The sequence below is a fragment of the Eschrichtius robustus genome, chromosome 3, assembly GCF_028021215.1.
Source record: "Eschrichtius robustus isolate mEscRob2 chromosome 3, mEscRob2.pri, whole genome shotgun sequence".
In the NCBI taxonomy this organism is placed as follows: Eukaryota; Metazoa; Chordata; class Mammalia; order Artiodactyla; family Eschrichtiidae; genus Eschrichtius; species Eschrichtius robustus.
This window is the reverse complement of record NC_090826.1, coordinates 60,795,727-60,821,720: the sequence shown is the minus strand read 5'-3', so window position 1 is coordinate 60,821,720 and position 25,994 is coordinate 60,795,727. Positions and strand designations below refer to the sequence as shown.

Genomic DNA, 25,994 nt, shown 5'->3' with positions numbered 1-25,994 from the left:
GATTCTCTGTCTCTTTCACCACTCTCACATTATGGCTCAGAGATGGACACCTTCAGAGAACTGAAGCCGCCCCAGCGGGTGTGTGCAAGTCATACGAAACCCAACATATCGTAGGGTCTTCTTGCAGTATAGGAATAAGCAAATCTTGTACCTTAGCCTACGTATCCTACTAAATTAGTCACAGAGTCAAGGGGGAAGCAATTTCTTTAAAGTAGAGGATAGGATGAATGTATGATTTTTCTCTCTCAGTAAACACACAGACCTTGGTATACCTCAATAAACTAAGAGAAACACGAATTTAAGATATGATTTTTCTTTAATCACTTTAATGTTTACTCCAACACTTCCTATTTTCTATTAATAAATGTTCTTGGAGGTTCAATGATAGTGCCTTGTTATGGGAATGTGGTTTGTGTATGGTAATGGGGTTTGATCCAGTAGTTTTCAAAAATGGGAAATAATTTCTACTCCATTACACTTAAAAAATAGAATTGGTTACTAAGATCATGTATAGCTTTATTAATTATATTGTAAGGATGATTGCAATTAAACAAATGCATATTTGTAATTTTGTACCTTATACAGTAATCATAAACTGTTACTACTCATTTACTGCTTAATGTAACTCTGAATTTATTAACAATATATATTTTAAAAAAATATATACACACACATATATATATATACATATATATACATTTTAAAATAACACAGTCTAAATTCTGATCTAGTAGTCCAACTTTCCAGCATAGTTCTAGCACCTTCAGGTTAACTTGGTGTCTGGAAATCTATTCTCATCTGTTTATGGTTTTCCTTCAACTCATTCAAAGGATCTTAGGGAGGATTTAAGGATTTAAGTTGGAACTTACAGAACTTAAGAATCAACTCTTTGGGTTCTCATGATTTTCTTCACACACCCAAAAGAGAAAAATGACACAATAAAAGTGTTTTGCAGTTACTTGGGTTTCTTTCTCAGTTGTCTTCATTTCTCTGATCTTACCTATTGTTACCTAAAAAATTTTTCCCATCTAAGTGTGTTCACTCCAAACTTCCCTGCTTCTTCTGATCAATATCATTTTGTAAACCACTTTCTTTAGCTGCCAAAGAACATAGATTTGCCTCAGTTAGTGATTACTATCTCTTAGAGAGACTAAGACTATATTTGTAGAATATAGCAGTCTTTTTTTTTTTAAGAAAAAAAATTAATCAGAAAAATTACAAGTATTTAAAAGCAGATTTAATGGGTCTCATTGAAAAAACTATGACACGGCAAATTTCAGGATCCACACTGAAGTATCAGTTGCTTTGGCAATCCCTCTCAGTTATGTGCCATGGTTGAAAGCACTCAGGCGGTACTTCTCATAGATGAGCATATCAGAATTGCTGGTACGAAAGTGCTTTTAGTTTGAAAGATGAAGAACATCCATTGTTTTCATAGTTGCATAATGGACACTTCTGGGGACCTGCCCAGATTCCCTTTATCAGATTGGTGCTCTCATCCTGCAGGTGCTGCTGACAGCTCACATCTAACCCTTCTTTTGAAAATTACCCTCAGCCTGGAGCCTCCTTACTGGCAAATGCTGGGAAGGTTATGCTCCTTCCCATGTAGTTAATGACTGATACCAGGGTACAAAAAGCCATTTCCCTCCTCAAGGTGAGACAACTCTGTGGTACCGTTGATGCTCCAGAGCGCCCTGTACGCTGTACCATCCGGTTTCCACTAAATCCACATCTTTGTGGATTTCCACTTTCTTCACCTGCCCTATCCTGCATCCCTTATTCTCATATAGATTTCACCGGACAGCAAATCTTCAATTAACTACTTGCACAAAAGTCTTCATCTCTGGTTCTGCATCTTGGGGAGCTGGCTTTAGACAAATATAAACTACAAAAATTAAAGCTCTGCAGTATCTTCTTGCCTGGAAGGGATACGTAGATTCTATATTTTGCTTACTAGCGATTCTTTGGAACCCAGTACCAGGAGATAAAATGCACCTCTGCTCCCCAAGCATAGAGCAACTTTGGGGGTAGATTAGAGGAAAAATGGATAATATTGTTATTAAATACATATTATTGAGATACATCTCAAATGTTATATAGGTAAATTAAAAAAAGCTAAACAATACTGCTACAGGCAGAGACATGGAAGTTATTACTTTTTAATTTATTTTTGTTTTGTTTCTATTAATCTGGATTCACAATATTTTCAAGGATTCTAGTTGGTTATAACATTTTCAAGCAGAAACTAGAAATACTATGGAGGTCCCTGCAATACCACTTAAAACTTGTGGTAGTAACTTTATAAATGGAATATGAAAGATTTCACAGGTTTCCCAAAGATCTTTTGGACCCTCAGTAATTAACTTTCTCTCATTGTTGGACCTGTCAATTCTTGTTAGTTATTACATAAAATATTATTTATGAACTAATTTTAAGTGCTTTCATATTTTGATTGAGAAGTCTCTGACATTTTTCCATCAAATAGCAAGAAACTTAAAAAGTCTCAAATCCTTTCCCACACCATTTTCTGTCTCCTTATTTAGCTTATTTTGTTCCATGCTAAATGGCTGAAATGATGCAGCAGACAGAACATAGATAATATTTAACTCCAGCAACTAATACAGCTGGCTATGTATTTGGACTTTAATTTTATTGAAAATTATTTTACTGGTTGTTAAAGAATATCACAAAGTGATAGCAGTCTCAATTCTAGTGACTTTCTAAATATATTGTTGAATTAAAATGTCCCAATCAATGTTCTTATTTAAAATGGTACTTTTAAATCGCCTTATTTTTTCATATGTATGATGGAATGATATTTTCTTAAAGAACCAAGTCTGTGTTGAGTTATATTTTATTATATCTTTTCACAAGCTGAAATCTTATATGTCTTCTTTATAATATAATGTCTTGATGTTGAAATTATCCAATTGGCTAAAGCACACTGCCATGCCTTCTTAAAAGGCCTCATATAGGTGGTCATACTTATAGGAATCCTATTAACAGGAGATTGCAAAGACTGCATTTCTATCAATATTTCTGAATAGATTCAGGGTTTTTTTCAACATATAAGACAGAACAGAACAGGCAAAAATGCATTTTTTATTAAAACAATTCTTGCTTTTAAAGTCCTCAGACAACCAAGTGGCATTCTGAACCTCAAACTGCAGTGTGACTAAGATGCAGCTGAAGTAATTGTGTTGTAAAATAATTTGTTTGTTATTTATTTTTAAAAATTCAGTTTTATATATAAATTATATATATTTATATTATATCTATTCCTTGCTCCTGAATGTTACTTGCACATAACTAATGAATTCTCCAAATTTGCATTACATAATCGCTTGAAGTAGAATTAAAGATGGGACAGATATATAAATTACATTATAAAATTAATTTAGAAATATATAAAATAAATCACCTTTGTCTAGGAGTTGTACAAAATGAAGGAAATATTATATGTAGTTTAATGTTTATGTAGTAAATATAAATCATATGCTGTGTGGAGTTCTAGACAAATGTGTTTGCTATTCCTGATTTTTATATCCATGGAGGAAACATGACAAGGTGTAGACATAGGGTATGCACCTTTTTCATAAGTGAAGAACATATCTTTTGCAACTTTTTATTTATGAATCACCCAGTGTCATGAGGCTGAACAAACCCAGAAAATTATTCTTGTGCATTTTCGAATTTGCTACTGCCAAGCATGCCTCTGGGTATTGTTATCCCCAGGTAAAGATGTCAAATAAATGCTTTGGATCTGCACATCTAACCTTTCTTCTCTTTGTAATATTAATCATATAAAAACTTTTATTTGATACAATACTCGTCTCCACACAAATTTTCTTCTAGGGGTGGAAGGTGGGATGTAAATAGGAGGGAGGCTGTTTGACATCTGGAATCAATTTTTTAGAATTTATGTAGAATCAGATATAGTAATTTATTCTGAAATTCCAGAACATTTATTTAGAGTTTATTGGTGATTATAGTATTTTACATTTGCCATGCCTATAATATTCTTCCTTGGCTTGGTATTTTACCTGTACCATGGGCAAATTAAGGCATTAAAAAAAAAAAAAAGGATTGTTTCTTCTATCATTTATGTGTCTACATGCCGATTGCCCAAATCATTGGAAATATGGGTAGGCTCTCTGGCATCTGCTCAGCATGAATGTTTATGATAAAACTGTGGAGAATAAGTGATTCTTTGGTTCCAATGTCATAGTATGTATATTTCCTGCTATCAAGTGATTTGAGGATATTCATAACACAGCTTCCATTTTGATCCTGTGACTAGGTGATTTTTCATGGCATTGTTCAGTGCTGTACCTTTACAGTACATAGAGAAAGAGGCTATGAATTCTTAATATCTTTAAACTCCAGAAGCTTAGTTAATATCTTTAAACTCCAGAAGCTTAGTCCTTCCTTCTAAAATGAGGCAAGGAGGGATATCAGTCCCTGAATGATGAACTGTGTGAATACATCATTAAAAATTCATTTATTTTCAGAGTCTCGGGCTGCCTTATGAAGTCACACAGCAACATGATATCAGTCATCCATTAATCCAGTCTCTTCTTCCTAACAACATCTCGTGGAAACTGTATTGGTATATTACTTAAATTTTGTAATCATGAATTATTATTTTATGAACATTTAAATATAGGGAAAGATTACTGTGGTTTGCTCCATTGGCAGGATCTCCACTGTAATAATACCTTAGTCCAAAAGTTATATAAATGCTTAGCAATCTAATGTATACAGTATGCTTCTAATTATCTAAGTTCAATAGAGAATACATGCTGACTTCCAAGGACTTGAAGCAAATATCTAGACTATAACTAATTACAGTGTTCTGTAACACTTTCAGTATTAGATTATTATGTTAGTCTCAACTCTACAGGGTATAAATTTGTCATGTGGCTCTTCGGCTAAGTGGTATTTGCAGATAGAGGTACGTATCATAGTGCTTGTTAAGAGAAAAGGATTTGGAATCAGATCAATTTGGGTTCAAATCTTATCTGCCACAGGTCAGCTAAATGACCTTGGGCAAGTTAATTAACCCCTGTGGGCCTCAACAAAGTGGGGAATAATAATACTCAACTAACACAAGTTGCTAAGAAGATTAGATAAGTTCATGTATATAAAGAGCCTAATACAGTGACTAGCACACTGCAGATACTCAGTAAAAGTCTATACTTTTATTATTATCATCAGATTTGTTGGATCAAAGTCTTTTATCTCTCTGGAGCATCGTGCCATCTTGACAGCAATGTTTCTCTATAATAATAAACCAGATAATGGCTCCATCCACTTCACAGGGAGGGCAAAGGCAAGCGTTATATGAAGGCCTTTTCATCTGGTTTTCTACAGTTTTCTCTTTCCAAGTATGTAAAAGCAGTTTTCACCTGGCAGTGAACCCAAAATAATGAACTCCATGATGAGTGAGTTGGGTTGTTCAACTACTAAACACGGTTCTGACAATGATATGAACTGCAGGACTAATCGTGCCCCATCCGTTTAACCTAAGGAGACCATAATCAGACTACCTTGGCGTCTTCGAGAAGAGTTAAATTGGCAAGACCAGATGCTGTTCTAAGCTCTCAAAGTCTGGTACAAAACAGTCTTCATATCTTAATCCTCAATTCTCCCTAAAGCCTCAGTTAACTTTTGGGCTGTACCAAGAGTTTTTCTGCAATAGTCTCACACTACCACAGAACCTAAATTGGAACTTCTGCCAGACTGAACAACACAACTCACTTTTGTCTCAGTTTCGTACTCTCAGCCCTTAGGGACGACTGCTTCATGCTTTTCCTATCTGGCTGTAAACCAGGTAATCAGTTCGGATGCTATTTCACTTTAGTCCTTGGCATTTGGCTGAAACAGTGGTTCCTAGCAATTATAATGAAGAGAATGGAACAAATCTATTGGCTGCTTTAGTACAGAAAGTCTTCAATGACTCTAAGACATTCAGATATCTTGGATACTTAGAATTTTGAGTGTCGTTACAAAACACTTGAACATTAATGAACAGTAAGTAAAATAATATAGTATGCTCGAAAGACTGCTTCTAACCCATGACTTGTTTATTGGAAGGGGGTATGTATCATATTAAAGTTTAAGATTTTGCATGACTAGAACTCCTTATAAAGAAAGCATCAACCTCTGACCCAGGTTGAATTAAAACACCTGTTTATTTTGGGTCTCCTCACCCCTCCTCACAGCTGTAAATTAGCCAATTTATGATAAAATTGTCCTTCAACATTGGAGAGAAGAGTATTTTTAAAGTTCATTTTCATTTTCTCACTGTTTGATATTTTTAGGTTGATATAGGCACTGGATTCTACTCTAAATTTTATGCAACCTCTACAAGAATGGGGCACTGGGGATAAAAAAATGCAACTGAATTTCCTCGAGATTAATCCCTTTCTTTGTGAGTGGATTAAATTTTTATAGAAATTGTCAGAGCCAATGTCTTTAGATCACCTCAACATTTTTAACTAAGTATCTACCATATGTTTGGTGTGGTCAATAAATTAAGAGTAGTCTGAGTCTTCTGTAGATTTGGAACTTTTAATTACTCTGATCAATTTTTCTGTAATAGAGATTCAGTTTTCAGATTTTAAGTGTTTTAGAAAGTAATCAGGCAAAGAAAAGTGCTTTTGAGGGGAATCTTTCAATGGATAGATTATATAATTCAAGCTCTGTATCTGTTGCATTTAACCAAAAGAGAAATTATAAGATCATAGAAATAGTTCAGTCTCACTAGAGTCATCAAAATGTTACAATGAAAAATTAAATTAATAGTTATAAAGTGTTCATATTTCATCACAGTGGAAGAATCACAGGCAATGATTTGAAAGCCTCACACCTGCTATCCCCTTCAGTTGAAAATAAAAGCAGAAAAGTAACAGCATTCAGACATCTTGACTATTTAGCAACTTGTGCATCTTTAATTGAAAAATATCTATTACCCTGTGCCTTTCAAAAATGTAGTGAAAAGATATATCTGCTGGTGAGATAGGAGAGGAAAACATGTCTTTTGAATTTCAACTATCTTACGAATGATAAGGTTGTTACCTTTTCATTGAAAGAACTTATGGAAGAGATGTAAAACCAGAGATTTCAAAAAGAGGGGTCAAGATGAATAAGACAATGATTTGAGGCTTTTAAAAATACCATATGTTTCTGATAATTTTGACTTTTCATGCTTTTTGTCTTAAGATATATTAATAATTTATTAAAATTCGGTAAACACTTGGTCCTACTAAGCCATGAATATTTAAATTCTACTAAATCAATGATTATCCTCAACATCATTTCAAAAAAGGAAATGTAGTAGTTACTTATACACAGACATTTCTAACTGGAATTTCCCTAATTATATAGGGCTGCTTCATATACATTCCTTATATATGAATACCTGCTCCAATCAGTTAAGCAAAGAAACTCTTATCTATGGCCACTGGGGATTTCTTTCTACTCCTTTCCATCCAAATAGTCCAACCTCTTTCCTTCTTCTTCTCCAGAAAGGAAAGGAAGAGGGCATAACTAATGGTAGGAAACAAAAAGACTGGGAAGAAGTAGAGGAAAATAAGGGATTAAAGGCTATGGAAATCTCCAAAGTAGGGGCATCCAAATTTTTTCAGAAATAGGTCTTTAATCAGAAACTGATGTGTGGGTTATTTTTACAATAGTGGTAAGTTGAAAGGATCCGGACCACCTTGTGACTCAAAGGTTAAGTCGAGAGCCTGAGGAGGTTTTATTCATATCTAATTTCTGTCTTTCTTCATCATCCCAAAGTTTTATGATGTCACTTAATTCAATTAAATTTGATGAGGTCAAAAGCAGACAGTTTCAATGATCATCAAATTATAATCACTAATTGTTTAAAAGCTGAGAGTATTAAATCCTGATGGCAGAAGGCAGGTTATATAGCTCAGGGTAAATTTTTTTGCTTAAAAAAGTCAAGTGGTCCACAATGGGATCAGACAGGCCAGATGTGAACATGTGCAGCATGGTGGATATTCAGCAACGTTTGAGGTTAGAGTTGGGAGTGGTGGTGAACCTTTACCCATGATTTGACAGACAGGGGTGAGCATAAGAGGAGGACCTGATTCCTCTGCCATGGCTAACACTGATTTTCTCACAGAATATTTGTTTCCCATGGTCTTTCAATTCTACAATTCTATTAGTGAAATACTTTACAAACATGATGGATTAAAGAGATGGCAATCAGCTGGCCCTGGCGTTGAATCATTTTTTATTCATTCTGTTACTACTAGAAAACTTTTTCCCAAATCAGTGATCCACAAATAAACGTTTGGAAAAAACTTGTTAGAAATTGCCTATATAGCTTCCTTTACAAATATATACAACTGTGAACAAAACAAAATGCAAAAAACAAGCAACTTCCTTTTCAAAGAGAATGCTTACATTTATTTTTTCTCATTCATAGGATTTGTCAAGCACTGCAGTGAATTCTTTTTTCCCTTTGCTGAAAAAGTTTCTAATTGGCTTCATAGTTAGCTAGCTTATTAAAGCACAGTAAAACCAAAAAATTGAAAAAAGTTTTTTGCTGCAGTAGGATATAGTGTTTTTCTAATTAAAATTGCCAATAAGAAATTCAATTCTTACCTTGTCAGAAGGTTTAAATGGATTTCCTTGTCCACTAATTCCACCACTGATACTAAATCCAAGGCCAGGATTCTTTTCTATTCTCACACAGAACTATGCAAAAAAGATATAAAAAGGTAATCAAATACATATAAAAGCTAAATATCTTCAAATAACTGTATCCCAATAGAAAATATTCACATTTCACTTAAGTTCTCAGGGTTAGCTTATGTTAACTTGGTATATAAAAGACAGTATAAACTCTGACAAAATAGTGTTTCTATAGGCATCAGTTATAATTGGAACTAACTTAAAATTACCTGAACAAGCAGACATGAGTAAATATTTATTCATTACCTGTGCAGGACTAAATTTTAATTAGCAGTTTTTAAAACTTAGAAAACCCCTTAAAAAAAAAGATTGTACATTATTTTAATTATCTACTTTAAACGTACATATAGTCTGACTAATTAGAAAGGACTGTATGAATAAGTGAAAGAAAATTTGCAAATGCACAGTGAGGGAAAAGATGGCTATTTGATTAATTAGTTGATTAATTATTTACACATCTTTATTGGAGTATAATTGCTTTACAACGTTGTGTTAGTTTCTGCTGTATAACAAAGTGAATCAGCTATATGTATACATATATCCACATATCCCCTCCCTCTCCCGTCTCCCTCCCACTCTCCCTAGCCCACCCCTCTAGGGGGTCACAAAGCACTGAGCTGATCTCCCTGTGCTATGCAGCTGCTTCCCATTAGCTAACTATTTTACATATGGTAGTGTATATATGTCAATGCTACTCTCTCACTTCGCTCCAGCTTACCCTTCCCCCTCCCTGTGTCCTCAAGTCCATTGTCTATGTCTGCATCTTTATTCCTGTCCTGCCCCTAGTTTCGTCGGAACCATTTTTTTTTTTTTTTTAGATTCCATATGTATGTGTTAGCATACGGTATTTGTTTTTCTCTTTCTAACTTACTTCACTCTGTATGACAGACTCTAGGTCCATCCACCTCACTACAAATAACTCAATTTCATTTCTTTTTATGGCTAATATTCCATTGAATATATGTGCCACATCTTCTTTATCCATGCATCTGTTGATGGACACTTAGGTTTCTTCCATGTCCTGGCTATTGTAAATAGTGCTGCAATGAACATTGTGGTACATATGGTTTTCTCTGGGTATACGCCCAGTAGTGGGATTGCTGGGTCATATAATAGTTCTATTTTTAGTTTTGTAAGGAACCTCCATACTGTTGTCCATAGTGGCTGTATCGATTTACATTCCCACCAATAGTGCAAGAGGGTTCCCTTTTCTCCACACCCTCTCCAGCATTTATTGTTTGTAGATTTTTTGATGATGGCCATTCTGACTGGTGTGAGGTGATACCTCATTGTAGTTTTGATTTGCATTTCTCTAATGATTAGTGATGTTGAGCATCCGTTAATGTGTTTGTTGGCGATCTGTATATCTTCTTTGGAGAAATGTCTATTTAGGTCTTCCGTTCATTTTTGGATTGGGTTGTTTGTTTTTTTGATATTGAGCTGCATGAGCTGCTTGTAAATTTTGGAGATTAATCCTTTGTCAGTTGCTTCGTTTGCAAATATTTTCTCCCATTCTGAGGGTTGTCTTTTCATCTTGTTTATGGTTTCCTTTGCTGTGCAAAAGCTTTTAAGTTTCATTAGGTCTCATTGTTTATTTATTTATTTTTAAAAAACTGTTGAATGAATGGTGATTCTGCCATTAGGTGCAAGCATCTAACTTCATTGTATCTTTTTTAAAAAAATTTAATTAATTAATTAATTAATTTATGGCTGTGTTGGGTCTTCATTTCTCTGCGAGGGCTTTCTCTACTTGCGGCAAGTGGGGGCCACTCTTCATCGCGGTGCACGGGCCTCTCACTATCGCGGCCTCTCTTGTTGTGGAGCACAGGCTCCAGACGCGCACGCTCAGCAATTGTGGCTCATGGGCCTAGTCGCTCCGCGGCATGTGGGATCTTCCCAGAGCAGGGCTCGAACCCGTGTCCCCTGCTTTGGCAGGCAGATTCTCAACCACTGCGCCACCAGGGAAGCCCCTATTTTTGTTTTTATTTCCATTTCTCTAGGAGGTGGGTCAAAAAGGATCTTGCTGTGATTTATGTCATAGAGTGTTCTGCCTATGTTTTCCTCTAAGAGTTTGATAGTGTCTGGCCTTACATTTAGGTCTTTAATCCATTTGGAGTTTATTTTTGTGTATGGTGGTAGGAAGTGTTCTAATTTCATTCTTTTACATGTAGCTGTCCAGTTTTCCCAGCACCACTTATTGAAGAGGCTGTCTTTTCTCCACTGTATATTGTTGCCTCCTTTATCAAAGACAAGGTGACCATATGTGCCTGGGTTTATCTCTGGGCTTTCTATCCTGTTCCATTGATCTATATTTCTGTTTTTGTGCCAGTGCCATAGTGTCTTGATTACTGTAGCTTTGCAGTATAGTCTGAAGTCTGGGAGCCTGATTACTCCAGCTCCATTTTTCTTTCCCAAGATTGCTTTGGCTATTTGGGATCTTTTGTGTCTCCACACAAACTGTGAAATTTTTTGCTCTAGTTCTGTGAAAAATGCCAGTGGTATGGTAGTTTGATAGGAATTGCATTGAATCTGTAGATTGCTTTGGGTAGTATAGTCATTTTCACAATATTATTCTTCCAATCCAAGAACATGGTTTGTATCGTCTTTAATTTCTTTCATCAGTGTCTTATAGTTTTCTGCATACAGGTCTTTTGCTTCCTTAGGTAGGTTTATTCCTGGGTATTTTATTCTTTTTGTTGCAGTGGTAAATGGGAGTGTTTCCTTAGTTTCTCTTACAGATTTTTCGTCATTAGTGTATAGGAATGCAAGAAATTTCTTTTTTTTTTAAATAAATTTATTTATTTATTTTAAAATTTTTGGCTGTGTTGGGTCTTCGTTGCTGTGTGCGGGTTTTCTCTAGTTGTGGTGAGCAGGGCTACTCTTTGTTGCGGTGCGCGGGCTTCTCATTGTTGTGGCTTCTCTTGTTGTGGAGCATGGGCTCTGGGCACACAGGCTTTAATAGCTGTGGCACATGGGCTCAGTAGTTGTGGCTTGCGGGCCCTAGAGCTCAAGCTCAGTAGTTGTGGCGCATGGGCTTATTTGCTCCATGGCATGTGGGAATTCCCGGGCCAGGGCTCAAACCCGTGTCCCGTGCATTGGTAGGCAGATTCTTAACCACTGCACCACCAGGGAAGCCCAAATGTAAGAGATTTCTGTGCATTAATTTTGTATCCTGCTGCTTTACCAAATTCATTGATTAGCTCTGTAGCTTTCTGGTAGCATCTTTAGCATTCTCTATGTATACTATCATATCATTTGCAAACAGTGACAGCTTTACTTCTTTTCCGATTTGGATTCCTTTTATTTCTTCTTCTTCTCTGATTGCCATGGCTAAAACCTCCGAAACTATGTTGAATAATAGTGGTGAGAGTGGGTAACCTTGTCTTGTTCCTGATCTTAGAGGAATTGGTTTCAGTTTTTCACCATTGAGAATGATGTTGGCTGTGGGTTTGTCATATATGGCCTTTACTATGTTGAGGTAAATTCCCTCTATGCCTACTTTCTGGAGAGTTTTTATTATAAATGGGTGTTGAATTTTGTCAAAAGCTTTCTCTGCATCTGTTGAGATTATCCTATGGTTTTTATCCTTCAATTTGTTAATATGGTGTATCACATTGATTGATTTGCATATATTGAAGAATCCTTGCATTCCTGGGATAAACCCCGATTGATCATAGTGTATGATCCTTTTAATGTGCTGTTGGATTCTGTTCGCTAGTATTTTGTTGAGGAGTTTTGCATCTATGTTCATCAGTGATATTGGCCTGTAGTTTTCTTTTTTTGTGACATCTTTGTCTGGTTTTGGCATCAGGGTGACAGTGGCCTCGTAGAATGAGTTTGGGAGTGTTCCTCCCTCTGCTATATTTTGGAAGAGTTTGAGAAGGATAGGTGTTAGGTCTTCTCTAAATGTTTGATAGAATTCACCTGTGAAGCCATCTGGTCCTGGGCTTTTGTTTGTTGGAAGATTTTTAATCACAGTTTCAATTTCAGTGCTTGTGATTGGTCTGTTTATATTTTCTATTTCTTCCTGGCTCAGTCTTGGGAGGTTGTTTTTTTCTAAGAATTTGTCCATTTCTTCCAGGTTGTCCATTTTATTGGCATAGAGTTGCTTGTGCTAGTCTCTCATGATCCTTTGTATTTCTGCAGTGCCAGTTGTTACTTCTCCATTTTTATTTCTAATTCTGTTGATTTGAGTCTTCTCCCTTTTTTTCTTGATGAGTCTGGCTAATGGTTTATCAATGTTCTTTATCTTCTCAAAGAACCAGCTGTTAGTTTTATTGATCTTTGTTATCATCTCTTTCTTTTCTTTTTCATTTATTTCTGACCTGATCTTTATGATTTCTTTCCTTCTGCTAACTTTGGGGTTTTTTTGTTCTTCTTTCTCTAATTGCTTTAGGTGTAAGTTAGGTTGTTTATTTGAGATGTGTCTTGTTTCTTGAGGTAGGAATGTATTGCTATAAACTTCCCTCTTAGAACTGCTTTTGCTGCATCCCATAGGTTTTGGGTAGTCGTGTTTTCATTGTCATTTGTTTCTAGGTATTTTTTGATTTCCTCTTTGATTTCTTCAGTGATTTCTTGGTTATTTAGTAGCATATTAGTGTTTGTATTTTTTACAGTTTTTTTCCTGTAATTAGTATCTAGTCTCATAGTGCTGTGGTCGGAAAAGATACTTTATACGATTTCAATTTTAGTAAATTTACCAAGGCTTGATTTGTGACCCAAGATATGATCTATCCTGGAGAATGCTCCATGAGCACTTGAGATGAAAGTGTGTTCTGTTGTTTTTTGATGGAATGTCCTATAAATATCAATTAAGTCCATCTTGTCTAATGTGTCATTTAAAGCTTGTGTTTCCTTATTTATTTTCATTTTGGATGATCCATCCATTGGTGAAAGTGGGGTGTTAAAGTCCCCTACTATGTTTGTGTTACTGTTGATTTCCCCTTTTATGGCTGTTAGCATTTGACTTATGTATTGAGATGCTTCTATGTTGGGTGCATATTTACAATTGTCATATCTTCTTCTTGGATTGATCCCTTGATCATTATGTAGTGTAGTTCTTTGTCTCTTGTAAGAGTCTTTATTTTAAAGTCTATTTTGTCTGATATGAGAATTGCTACTCCAGTTTTCTTTTGATTTCCATTTTCATGGAATATTTTTTCCATCCCCTCATTTTCAGTCTGTATGTGTCCCTAGGTCTGAAGTGGGTCTCTTGTACACAGCATATATATGGGTCTTGTTTTTGTATCCATTCAGCCAGTTTATGTCTTTTGGTTGGAACATTTAATCCATTTACATTTAAGGTAATTGTTGATATGTATGTTCCTATTACCATTTTCTTAATTGTTTTGGGTTTGTTATTGTAGGTCTTTTCCTTCTCTTGTGTTTCCTGCCTCGAGAAGTTCCTTTAGCATTTGTTGTAAAGCTGGTTTGGTGGTGCTGAATTCTCTTAACTTATGCTTGTCTGTAAAGCTTTTAATTTCTCTCCTGAATCTGAATGAGATCCTTGCTGGGTAGAGTAATCTTGGTTGTAGGTTTTTCCCTTTCATCACTTTAAATATGTCCTGCCACTCCCTTCTGGCTTGCAGAGTTTCTGCGAAAGATCAGCTGTTAACCTCATGGGGATTCCCTTCTATGTTATTTGTTGCTTTTCCCTTGCTGCTTTTAATATTTTTTCTTTGTTTTTAATTTTTGATAGTTTGATTAATATGTGTCTTGGTGTGTTTCTCCTTGGATTTATCCTGTATGGGACTCTGTGCTTCCTGGACTTGATTATTTCCTTTCCCATGTTAGGGAAGTTTTCAACTATAATCTCCTCAAATATTTTCTCAGAAATTTTCTTTCCCTCTTCCTCTTCTGGGACCTCTATAATTCGAATGTTGGTGCATTTATGGTAGTTATTTCCACTATTTTTTCTTTCAGGTCACTTATCCTTTCTTCTGCTTCAGTTATTCTGCTATTGATTCCTTCTAGAGAGTTTTTAATTTCATTTATTGTGTTGTTCATCATTGTTTGTTTGCTCTTTAGTTCTTCTAGGTCCTTCTTAATCATTTCTTGTATTTTCTCCATTCTATTTCCAAGACTTTGGATTGTCTTTACTATCATTAATCTGAATTTTTTTTCAGGTAGACTGTTTATTTCCTCTTCATTTGTTTGGTCTGGTGGGGTTTTACCTTGTTCCTTCATCTGCTGCATGTTTCTCTGTCTTCTCATTTTGTTTAACTTACTGTGTTTGGGATCTCCTTTTTGCAGGCTGCAGGTTCGTAATTCCCATTGTTTTTGGTGTCTGCCCCCAGTGCGTGAGGTTTGGTTCAGTGACTTGTGTGGGCTTCCTGGTGTCGGGGACTGGTGCCTGTGTTCAGGTGGGTGGGGCTGGATCATGTCTTTCTGGTGGGTAGGGCTGCATCTAGTGGTGTGTTCTGGGGTGTCTGTGAACTTAGTATCATTTTAGGCAACGTTTTCTGCTAATGGGTGGGGTTGTGTTCCTGTCTTGCCAGTTGTTTGGCATGGGGCATCCAGCACTGTAGCTTGCTGGCCATTGGGTGGAGCTGGGTCTTAACGTCGAGACAGAGATCTCTGGGAGAGCTCTCACCGATTGATATTACATGGGGCTGGGAGGTCTCTGGTGGTCCAGTGTTCTGAACTTGGCTCTCCCACCTTAGAGGCTCAGGCCTGACATCCGGCCAGAGTACCAAGACCCTGTCAGCCACATGGCCAGGTACGTGGGGATTTTCTTGCCTTTTGAGGTCTGAGGTCTTCTGCCAGTGTTCAGTAGGTGTTCTGTAGGAGTGGTTCCACATGTAGTTGTATCTTTGATGTATTTGTGGGAAGGAAGGTGATCTCCACCTCTTACTCCTCTGACACCTTGAAGGTCCCCCAATGGCTATTTAATTTAAATCAGTTGTTACTGCTTTCTAGGAGAGCAGAATATTTCATCTTCTCGGTAGATAATTCTATTGTTTAGACATAGCAGCGGTTTTATTGGGTTGGCAAAAAGTTCATTTGGTTTTTCCATAAGATCTTAACAGAAAAACCCAAATGAACTTTTTGGCCAGCCCAGTAGTTTGAGAAAGGGGAGAAGTATTATCCACAGTTAGAGTGAAGGTGAAACAAAAGAAGAAATACTCAGTAAAAAGAGTTTTGGGTTTTGGCAGCAGCTCCTGAAGAGGCAGTTACAAGTGTTAGAGGAAAGAGGAAAACACTGTGAGAAAGAGAGAGGTCAAAAATATGGAGAAATTGTGACAGGGAAGAGTCAATAAATATTTAGGACTGTGAAGGCTAATATTCCAGTATTCTGTGCTCTATTACCTCCCCAAACCCCAAATCATCAATGAGATCTGTTAAACATCAGAGCCTTATGCTTTGCAGTACTGTTGGGAAATGATGGCATTAGGAGTAGGTCCACCTTGGGGTAAGGTTGGAGTAAAGATAACAGCTATTACAAGAATTGATACAGGGACTTCCCTGGCAGTCCAGTGGTTGGGACTCTGTGCTTCCACTTCAGGGGGCACGGGTTTGATCCCTGGTTGGGGAAGTAGGATCCTGCATGCCACATGGCGTGGCCAAAAAAAAAAAAAAGAATTGATACAAGGAACGTAGATCAAGAATTCAGCAGAAGGGAAATCAGTGTCAGGAATGACCTAGAGAAACCATAATAAACCTAGGAATTCTTGATGATCCTGAGCTGGGGATGTGTATGTGTGGGCTGTGGGGAAAATGCTAGTTTTCCATGTAAAGTGGGACGGGGTGACCCCAGATAATTGAAAGACTTGGCACTCCAGAGGTAGCATACACTTTGGTTACACAAAGGGAAAAAAAACAACTTTTATAACTTTTAAGTACAGAATGAGTACTGGAACTAGGGTGAACTAAGTATTACCAGAGATTAGCAGGCAAAAGATTATCAATAAAGAGTTAAGAAAAAAAATCTAAGGAAATACATTAGCATATATTTTGTATATATATAAATATATATTAGAAATGTTCTTAAAGATGATTGGAAACATTTGCTTTTTTAAGTAGCTCAATGTTTTCCCCAGCAACATTGCTTAGCCTATTAATTTGCTTATAGGAAAATGCAAATGCCCCAAATGTTCTCTACATCTTTATTTTTAAGGTACCTTCAATACTTACCTCTTAGATAGTTCAAGGCAAACTTGAGTCCTATTCCTGACTTAATCAGCATATATTGTGAGTCGATGGGAGCTGGATCAATTAGGTTTGGCCATTTAATAGGACTATCCTTAATTCAGTCATATTCTTTAATAGTAAATATAATGTTTATTACATAGTTCGCTTGCAACACAAGGACAAAAAATTATCCACTAATGTGATTTTTATGGTAGAGTCATTAATGAACAGTTTCTAAATGATGAGTAACTGCAATTACCATAAATACCCTCCTATATTTTTATTTTCAAGATTGGTTTAATTACAACTTTTCCTTTAATTGATCTAGATTTGTTAAAACTAGTTATCATAGGGTGGTAGAAACTACAGTTTCTAATAGTTTTGTAGTTATATGGCTCACAGTCTGTGGATCTGAACATATAACAGCTTGATTAGCTCGGAGGAATACTTTAGCTTTATTCATCACACCAGTTCACCTTGTAGTCCTTTTTTTGTTATTAGTGGTTAATTAGAAAATGAGAAGAAAGGAACTAATACTATTTAAACATTTTACCTTTGCATTTTCCCATATATCTGTGCATTTCCAATTAAATTATTTAAAATTTGGCTTATATCTTTCTAATGTGAAAATTTTATATTGTATAACATAATATGTGGAAGGTGTACACACTTTGGGCTTTCTCCAGGCCACTATAAAAACTGAAAGGAAACATATGCAACAGATTTTATTTACAAAGTAAATTGCTGAGGGTACTTTCTAGTCATTCTCTTTCAAGGTAGTGACTATATTTTATATTATTGTCAATCTGGAAGGCACTAAAAAATCTAAGGAAAACAAATTTCATATGTGCCAAGTATCTGAAGAACTGCTTCAATATATTTTTTAATAATAGAAATAATAAAGATGACACTGTGGTTTTATAAATGTGACGAACAACCACAAATTCTGATCTGAAGATAGACTCCCCTTGGGCACGCTATGGTGTGGCTAATAGGTTGTGTTGGGACTGCTGTGTTCCATAAAGCATGTCAGACAGAGTATTCATCTCCCATAGAAGGAGCTCCACCTGTCTGCTAAGGCCCAAAGGGGTCATAAAATGTAAGAGCAGGGAATGCCTCACAGCCAAGAAATAGTCTGAAACTAAAGGGGTTTAGCAAAGAGGAAAAGCAGTGTTCTAGAAAAAGGTCAGATCTAGGAGGCTGATAAATAGCTTATTCAATGAAAATCAGCTTTTCTATTTTTTATTAAGTTATTGATATCAATGAGTGAAATTGCTGGCCGAAGATAACAGCAACAGTTTGGCAGTAAATGGTACATTTGCTTCTTTCAGAGTCCGCTTCCATCATTTGACTACTTGATATTTCCGGTTTGTGTTAATCTTGCTCTAATTAAAATACTGGGTCATAACTTGGAGAGGCCCATGACAAAATGGATTGTAATGTAGCACTAAGGCTCTGTGAAGTCATAATGTATAATCTCTGCAAGGCAGTGATCTCATTTGGTCTTGCAATGCTCTAAAACCTAGTAGCGAGAACAAAGGAAATAGATGTGTGTGTGTGTGTGTGTGTGTGTGTGTGTGCACATGTGCGTGAGGTGTAACTCAGGATTAGAGAACTGCATTGCAGAAAGATACCTGGTGATGCTGTAATTAACGTGCTTCCTATGCTTTGTTCTAGTGACCATTCTCTTTCCTAGCAGTACGTGTTATGAAGCTGTTAGTGGATACCTGCTGTTTTTGCTGCTCAAGATCCATTCATTCTTTGTCTGGCAGTTATAACCTCAAATTCTCTTTGAAAACCACCCACTTCTTTATTCTCAGCCTGTATGCTTTCAGTGAATCATGTTATCTAGACCTAAAACAAAGCACTGGATCCCCTAAAAATATGATTTATTATAGGATGAGCAGGTCACCTGATCAAATAGGAGTAATGAGATGTCTATTAGGATTTTCAGGAAAGAGAATCTTGCTCTTTCTTGCTTGTTTGAAGTCTGAGAGAGTCTGGAGCTCTTGAGCTATCTTTCTATCACGAGGGGAAAGCCTTTTTGGCACAGGAACCAGCCCACAGAGAGAGAAGTCATGATTTCCTCTGAGCCTAGCATTAATCCTTATCTGAATCTTCCCCCATCCCTGGGGTTCCAGCTGATATAAGTTTAAACATTCTTCTTTGGCTTAAGTCTTATTAGGTTGAGTCACTCATAATCAAGAGGCATAGTTGACTAAAAAAAATTGAGAAGAAACTTCCTTATTTGTAGATATAAAAGAATTGATTTATCTTTTATTTTAAAAAGAAAACGAACTATACACTTGTTAGAAAATTCTTTTGGGAAATGAAGTGAGCAGAACTTCAAATATTCTGTACTGTAAGAAATTCAAGGTAAATTTTTGATCTATTTAAGGACTGTTAATTGCTGAAGCATCAAGAAAGGACCTTGTAACTAAAAATGTTTCACCTCTGAGGCCATTTCCAGGTTTGAACCCTGAGAGTATTAACATAGAGAAGGTCTGGTGAAGAGACATCCACATTCCGCATGGAGTTTTAATCAAGTAGGACATCTGAATCACCTCTGAAGGTCTATTATGTTATCTCTTCATTGACTATCTAGAACAGTGGCTGGCACATAGTTAGCACTCAATTAACTTTTGGTTGAATAAATAAATCGGTAATATGCATGTGTGACAAAAGATACTCTCAATTATTCACTGTCAGAAGTGTATGATGACTCTTTCTTAAAACATGTGATGAGCTTTTCGAAGATATGCCAGTTATTCAAAGAAGTGCTCCAATTATATAATTAACTGCTTGGAAAAACCGCTGTAACTTTGAAAATGAAAATGGTTGTAGAAATCATGATTCATGCCTTTATGCCACAAATATTTATTGATTTTCTACTAAGTGCTAGGCACCTTATCAGACAGACAAAAAAATCCTTGCCCTCATGGAACTTACATTTTAATGGGGAAGACAGATAGTAAACATGTGAACAGGAAATAATTTCAGATAGTGATATGAGCTGTGAAAAAAAATAAAGCAGGAAAGTAAGTACAGTTTGATGGAACAGGAGTGAGGAGCTATTTTAGTTGGAGTAGCTAAGAAAGGCCTCTCTGAGGATGTGACATTTGAGCAGAAATGTGAATGAGGTAAAGGATCAAGCAACAGACAATAAGAAAAATGGGAAAACTATTCCAGGCAGGGAGAACAGCAATTTTAAATGCCCTGAAGACAGATGGATCTTTGTAAAGTCAAAGAACAACAAGACGGCATATGGACAGACATATAGATCAGTGAAATAGAATGGAGAATCAAGATATAAACCCTAACATTTGTGGTCATTTGATTTTCAACAAAAGGTCTAAGATAATTCAATGAGGAAAGAATAATTTTTTAAACAAATGGTATAGGGACAACTGGATATCTACATGAAAAATAATGATTTTTACCTCTACCTCACACCATACACAAGAATTAATGCAAAATAAATCAGGGACTGAAGTGCAAGAGCTAAAACTATAAACCTTTAGGAAGAAAATACAAGTAAATCTCCGTCATCTTTAGTTAAGCAATGATTTCTTCGATATGAAACCAAATGTTATAAAGGAGATGACTGACTTTATCAAAATTAAAAACTTTGGTGCCTTAAAGAGACCATCAAGAAAATGAAAAGACAATCCACAGAATGGGAGAAAATATTTTGTATCTGGAATATATGAACGACAGTTACAGTTCAAATAACCTAATTAAAAAACGGGCAAAGAATTTTAATAGACATTTACTCAAAGAAGATATATGAATGACAAATAAACACATGAAAAGTTACTCAACATCATTAGTTATTAGAGAAATGTAGATTAAAAACACAATGAGATACTATCAATACTTCACAAGATGGCTGTACTAAAAAAGAAAGACAATAACAAATATTGGTGAGGATGTGGAGAAATTAGAACACTCATTCATTGCTGGTTGGAGTAAAACATGACAGACACTTTAGAAAAGAGTTTAGAAGCTCCTTAAAATTGATAAACATAATTACCATATAACCCAGCAAGTTCATTCCTAGGTAACTACCCAAGCACAATAAAAATGTACCTTCACATACAAATTTGTACATGAATGTTCAAAAAGTGGAAAGAACATAAATGTCTATCACCTGATGAATGCATAAGCAATATATGGTATAGCCATATAATGGAATATTATTTGGCAGTAAAAAGGAATGAATTACTGATACGTGCTACACTAAGCACATTATGCTAATTAAAATTAGCCAGTCACAAAAAACCTCATATGTCATATGATCTCATTTATATGAAATGTCCAGAATAGACAAATGTATAGAGATACAATGTAGATGAATGATTGTCTAGGGCTGGGGGCAGAATAGAGGTCAGGGAGTATGGAAGATGACCGCTAATGGGTACAAGATTTCTTTTTGCAAATATGAAAATGTTTAAAAATTAGATTATGGTGATGGTGGTACAACTGTATAAATATACTAAAAACCACTGAATTGTTCACTTTAAACAGGTGAACTTTACTGTGTGTAAATTATATCAATAAAGCTGTTAAAATCAGCAACAACAACATGATCAGCATGACGAGAGAGAAAATGGCTACGGAGAGAGTAGAAGGAGAGGAGGCAGGGCCCAGGTCTGTAGGGACTTCATGCCATAGTGAGGATTTATAAGGGTTCAGAAATTTCCAAGCCACTAGGGATTTTTAAGCAGAAGACTGACATGATCTGATTCATGTTTTAAAGAGATCACTCTGGCAGTGGAAAACAGACTGGAGAGAAGCAACCGGCAAAAGAGAAAACAATTAGGGAGCTACTGAAGTAGATAGGAGTGAGGTGATGGCCGATAAGGTGGTAGCAGTGCAGGTGATGAAAAGTGGTGAATTCAGAATATATTTTAATGGAATTGCTGTTTATTGTACGTGGGCTGTGAGAAAGGGGAGTCAAGGATCTTTGGCCATAGCAACAAGATGAATAGAAGAGCCATTAACTGAAATGGGGAAATCTAGAAGAGAAGCAGGTTTGGTAGGGGCAGGGCCAGGAAACAAAAGTTTCTTTTGACTACGCTAAGTTTAAGAAATTCATTGGACATCCAGGTTGAGATATCAACAAGTGGGTAATTGAATATAAACATCTGGAGTACAGGGGAGAGGCCAGAGCTGGAGATATATAAATCTTGGACTCATCCATCCTGGAAGTGAATGAAATCATATAGGTGTGAGTATGGATACAAACGAGAAGGGGGTCAAGGTTTGAGCACTGGATAACTCTATCATTTAAAGGTCAGGAACAGAAAAGGAGCCAATAAAGAAATCAGGAAAGAATGGCTAGTGTGGGGGCTTCCCTGGCGGCGCAGTGGTTGAGAATCTGCCTGCCAATGCAGGGGACACGGGTTCGAGCCCTGGTCTGGGAAGATCCCACATGCCGCGGAGCATCTGGGCCCGTGAGCCACAACTACTGAGCCTGCGCGTCTGGAGCCTGTGCTCCGCAGCAAGAGAGGCCGCGATAGTGAGAGGCCCGCGCACCGCGATGAAGAGTGGCCCCCGCTCGCCGCAACTAGAGAAAGCCCTTGCACAGAAACGAAGACCCAACACAGCTAAAAATAAATAAATAAATTAGTTAATTAAAAAAAATAAAAAAAATAAAAAAAAATAAACATATATTAAAAAAAAAAAAAAAAAAAGGAATGGCTAGTGTGGAAAGAGGGAAAGCGGTAGAATAGTGATAGCCAAGTGAAGAAAATTTAAAGAAAGAGTTAAGTCAAGCCACTTGCTGAGAGATCAAATGAGATGATGATGGAGATTTGATTATGGGACTTGACAGAAGTAGAGAGAATGCTTCATGGTACTGAAATTAAACTGGAAATTAAATTTGCTGCTACTTTCACTTTTAGTTCCTCGTCTTATAGGTTATTATATAACAGTGCTTGTACAATAAAGAGTGCTATGCAATTATAAGGTATTATAATTTTTGTTGTGATTTACACTATGTGTATTGCACAGCCATACAAAATCTACATAAAACTTCTCTGCATTCCCAAAATTTCTAATGAGCCTGTGTCATAGACTAAAAAAGGTAATAATTATAAAAATATATAAATGTTAATGTTAAAAAATATTTTTTGATCCTTCTATTTTCATATCTTTTTCTGCTGTGTATCAGAGATGCAAGTCCAACTAAAAGTGCTAATTAAATCTTTTGAAGAAACATACTAATAGATTGATGAATAAAATCCTTTGAGTAGCATTTTCTAGATCTTTCAGAAAAAAATAGCCAACTCTGTATGTATCTAGAAAGTAGAAACTCAAATGTTTTTTAGTCTGTAAATGCATTTTAAAGGTTGTTCACTTCATTTCCTTCATTTTAAACTTGAGGAAACCAAGAAGACCATACATATATTTAGTGGAACACTGAAAGAGGCCTTCTGATTTCTACTGTAGTGTTTACTGAATCCTACTATTTGAGTGCACATAATTCATAAAGTCAGTTTGTAGTGTTGAGTTAGACATTGTTTGTGTCAAACTATGAATTTAGAGTTGCAGTATTACTTTGGTTATTGAAGAATAAAATTCTATGGGGAAAATATGCATAAATAGCAGTACTTTAAGTAGAGCAGGATGAGGTATCGGATGTCCCTGAAATCATTTGAGTAAATAACATACATTAAAACCATCTTAATATCTATTTTCTAACCATCTTTATTAAATTATTGCCTTTTAATTTTAAAATTCATAATTAAAAAACCCAAATATTTCCAAGTTTTTCTTCTTATATCAAACACTCAGGATAATGTATGTTTCTTCACTTGGTTCCGAGTGAACCTCACCTGGAACCTCACCTGGATGAGGTGAGGTTAGATGAAGCCTCACCTGGAACCCTTGTGAGCCCTTCAGGCAACTGATCAGAGCATCTAAAGAGATGTCTGAAATCATGTCTTAGCCAAAAGTTTCAAGTACTCCACATATTATTAAGTATCAAAATGATTTCTTCCAGGGTACACTATAGCATCTCCTTCAAGGAGGGTTTCAGAGCTTTGTTTTTATTTCCCCTTGAATATGATGGGTGTGAGCTGCTTTGTATAACTCACAAGGCTTATTCTAATGTAATGTTACAAGTTCTCTTTTAGGCACAAACTTTAGTTCAACTGTATACTCACAGGAACTGGCAGGAAACAGCTATGGAGCTCTGGCCCTCCTGATATGTTAGGTTCATTAGCAGGTATGTCCTCTTGTCTGGGGCAGACATGGACTTGAGGGTGCACTCTTCTATTTTTATTCTTCCAGTGTGGACTTACTCTTGACCTCTATGTTTGGCTATAGTGCAGCAGGCTGTAGCATATTATGTGGTAGACTCATGAAATTGGATTTTAATTCTAGCTTGACTTCTCTGAATCTTAGATTTTTAGTCAGTAAAACAGGAAATGCTCTATCCACCACAACATTATTGGTTAGATTAAATCAGTTAATATATGAAAGGATTTTGAGACATTTGAAGCATCATGCTGATGTTTTTCCTTCCCAGTTCTGTTTTGGAGTCTATATGTTCCACATATACAGATATGCTTTACCTTGGATTATACATTTGCAAAACAGAAAAACCAAGTTGATGGTTAGTTTCTTTAAAAATATTCAACAAGTTATGGATGACTTATGTATACTTCTAAATAGTGTTAACAACAATATGTTATTCAGCTGGCAAATTGCTGAGTTACAGAATATCTCGATATCAGTTCTCAACCTTGGCTACACAATAGAATCACCTGGGGAGTTTCAAATATTCCCATTACCCAGCTCACATCCAGGCTAATGAAATCAGCTTCTTTGGGGATGAGGCCAGGGCATGAGTGTTTTTCAAAGCTCCTGAGCAACCTCCATCGGGCATCATGGAAGTTCCTCAAAAAACTAAAATAAAACTACCATATGATCCGGCAATTCGACTCCTGGGTGTATATCCAGAAAAAATGAAAACACTAGTTCAAAAAGATATACGCACCCCAATGTTCATAGAAGCACTGTTTACGATATCCAAGACATGGAAATAACCCAAGTGCCCATAAATAGACAAATGGATAAAGAAGATGTAGTATATATACACAATAGACTATTACTCAGCCATAAAAAAGGATGAAATTTTGCCATTTGCAACAGCATGGATGAACTTGGAGGGTATTATGCTAAATGAAATAAGTCAGACAGAGAAAGACAAATACTGTATGATATCACTTATATGTGGAATCTAAAAAATAGTACAAATGAATATATGCAACACAGAAACAGACTCATAGACATAGAAAACAACCTTGTGGTTACCAAAGGGAAAGGGTTGGGGGAGGGACAAATTAGGGATATGGGATTAACAGATACAAACCATTATGTATAAAATAGACAAACAACAAGGATATATTGTATAGCACAGGGAATTACAGCCATTATCTTGTAGTAACTTATAATGGAATATAATCTGCAAAAATACTGAATCACTATGCTGTATACCTAAGACTAATATGATATTGTTAATCAACTATACTTCAATTAAAAAAAAGGCTGAGCAGATTCTAATGTACAGCTGAGGTTGAGAACATCTGATATAAAGGATTATTTTATTGTGAAGGGGAGGATAAGATGAATAGTCACTTGGACTGGGAAACAAAGGGAAGAGCTAAGAGAATGGATATGATGGCTAAGAGTTCTCACGTGGAATGGGAAGGAGTCAAATCTTACTTTCTGGCTTTCTTCAGCTCACTGTTTAGCACAACCCTATTATTCTCTATTATGTTCATCAATAATCAAAATGGTTTATGCATTATAATCCCTTTTCTACGTAAAGTTCCCTGATAATGAACTTCAAGTGACATGCACATGATTTCGTTGTAGATAATTTGTTAAAAAGAATATCCATGACTACACATCAGATTTCTAGTCTATGGAAATTAATACCTTGAATCCGGGTAGCACGTTATGGTTTAAAAATCACTTCCATATATTTTACGTCATTTAATCCTAGAGTTGAAAACAGATGATACTTAATGTCTATGAAAAATAGATATGTAAAAGTAAGTGTATTAAATTAGAATTCTTAGATATTTTGCCTTGTTTTATTGTGATGGGTAGTTTGAAAGTTGAGA

At 36.0% G+C, this 25,994-nt stretch overlaps 1 protein-coding gene across 2 annotated transcripts in view; it reads right to left on the bottom strand.

Moving 5' to 3' along the window:
* Positions 1-25,994, bottom strand: part of LRRC7 (leucine rich repeat containing 7) — a 383,497-nt gene that overhangs the window by 23,994 nt on the left and 333,509 nt on the right. For both annotated transcript variants that reach the window (XM_068538014.1, XM_068538015.1), the window contains one exon: positions 8,638-8,730. In XM_068538014.1, coding sequence (XP_068394115.1) covers positions 8,638-8,730 — 93 coding nt within the window. The remainder of the gene's footprint in view (positions 1-8,637; positions 8,731-25,994) is intronic.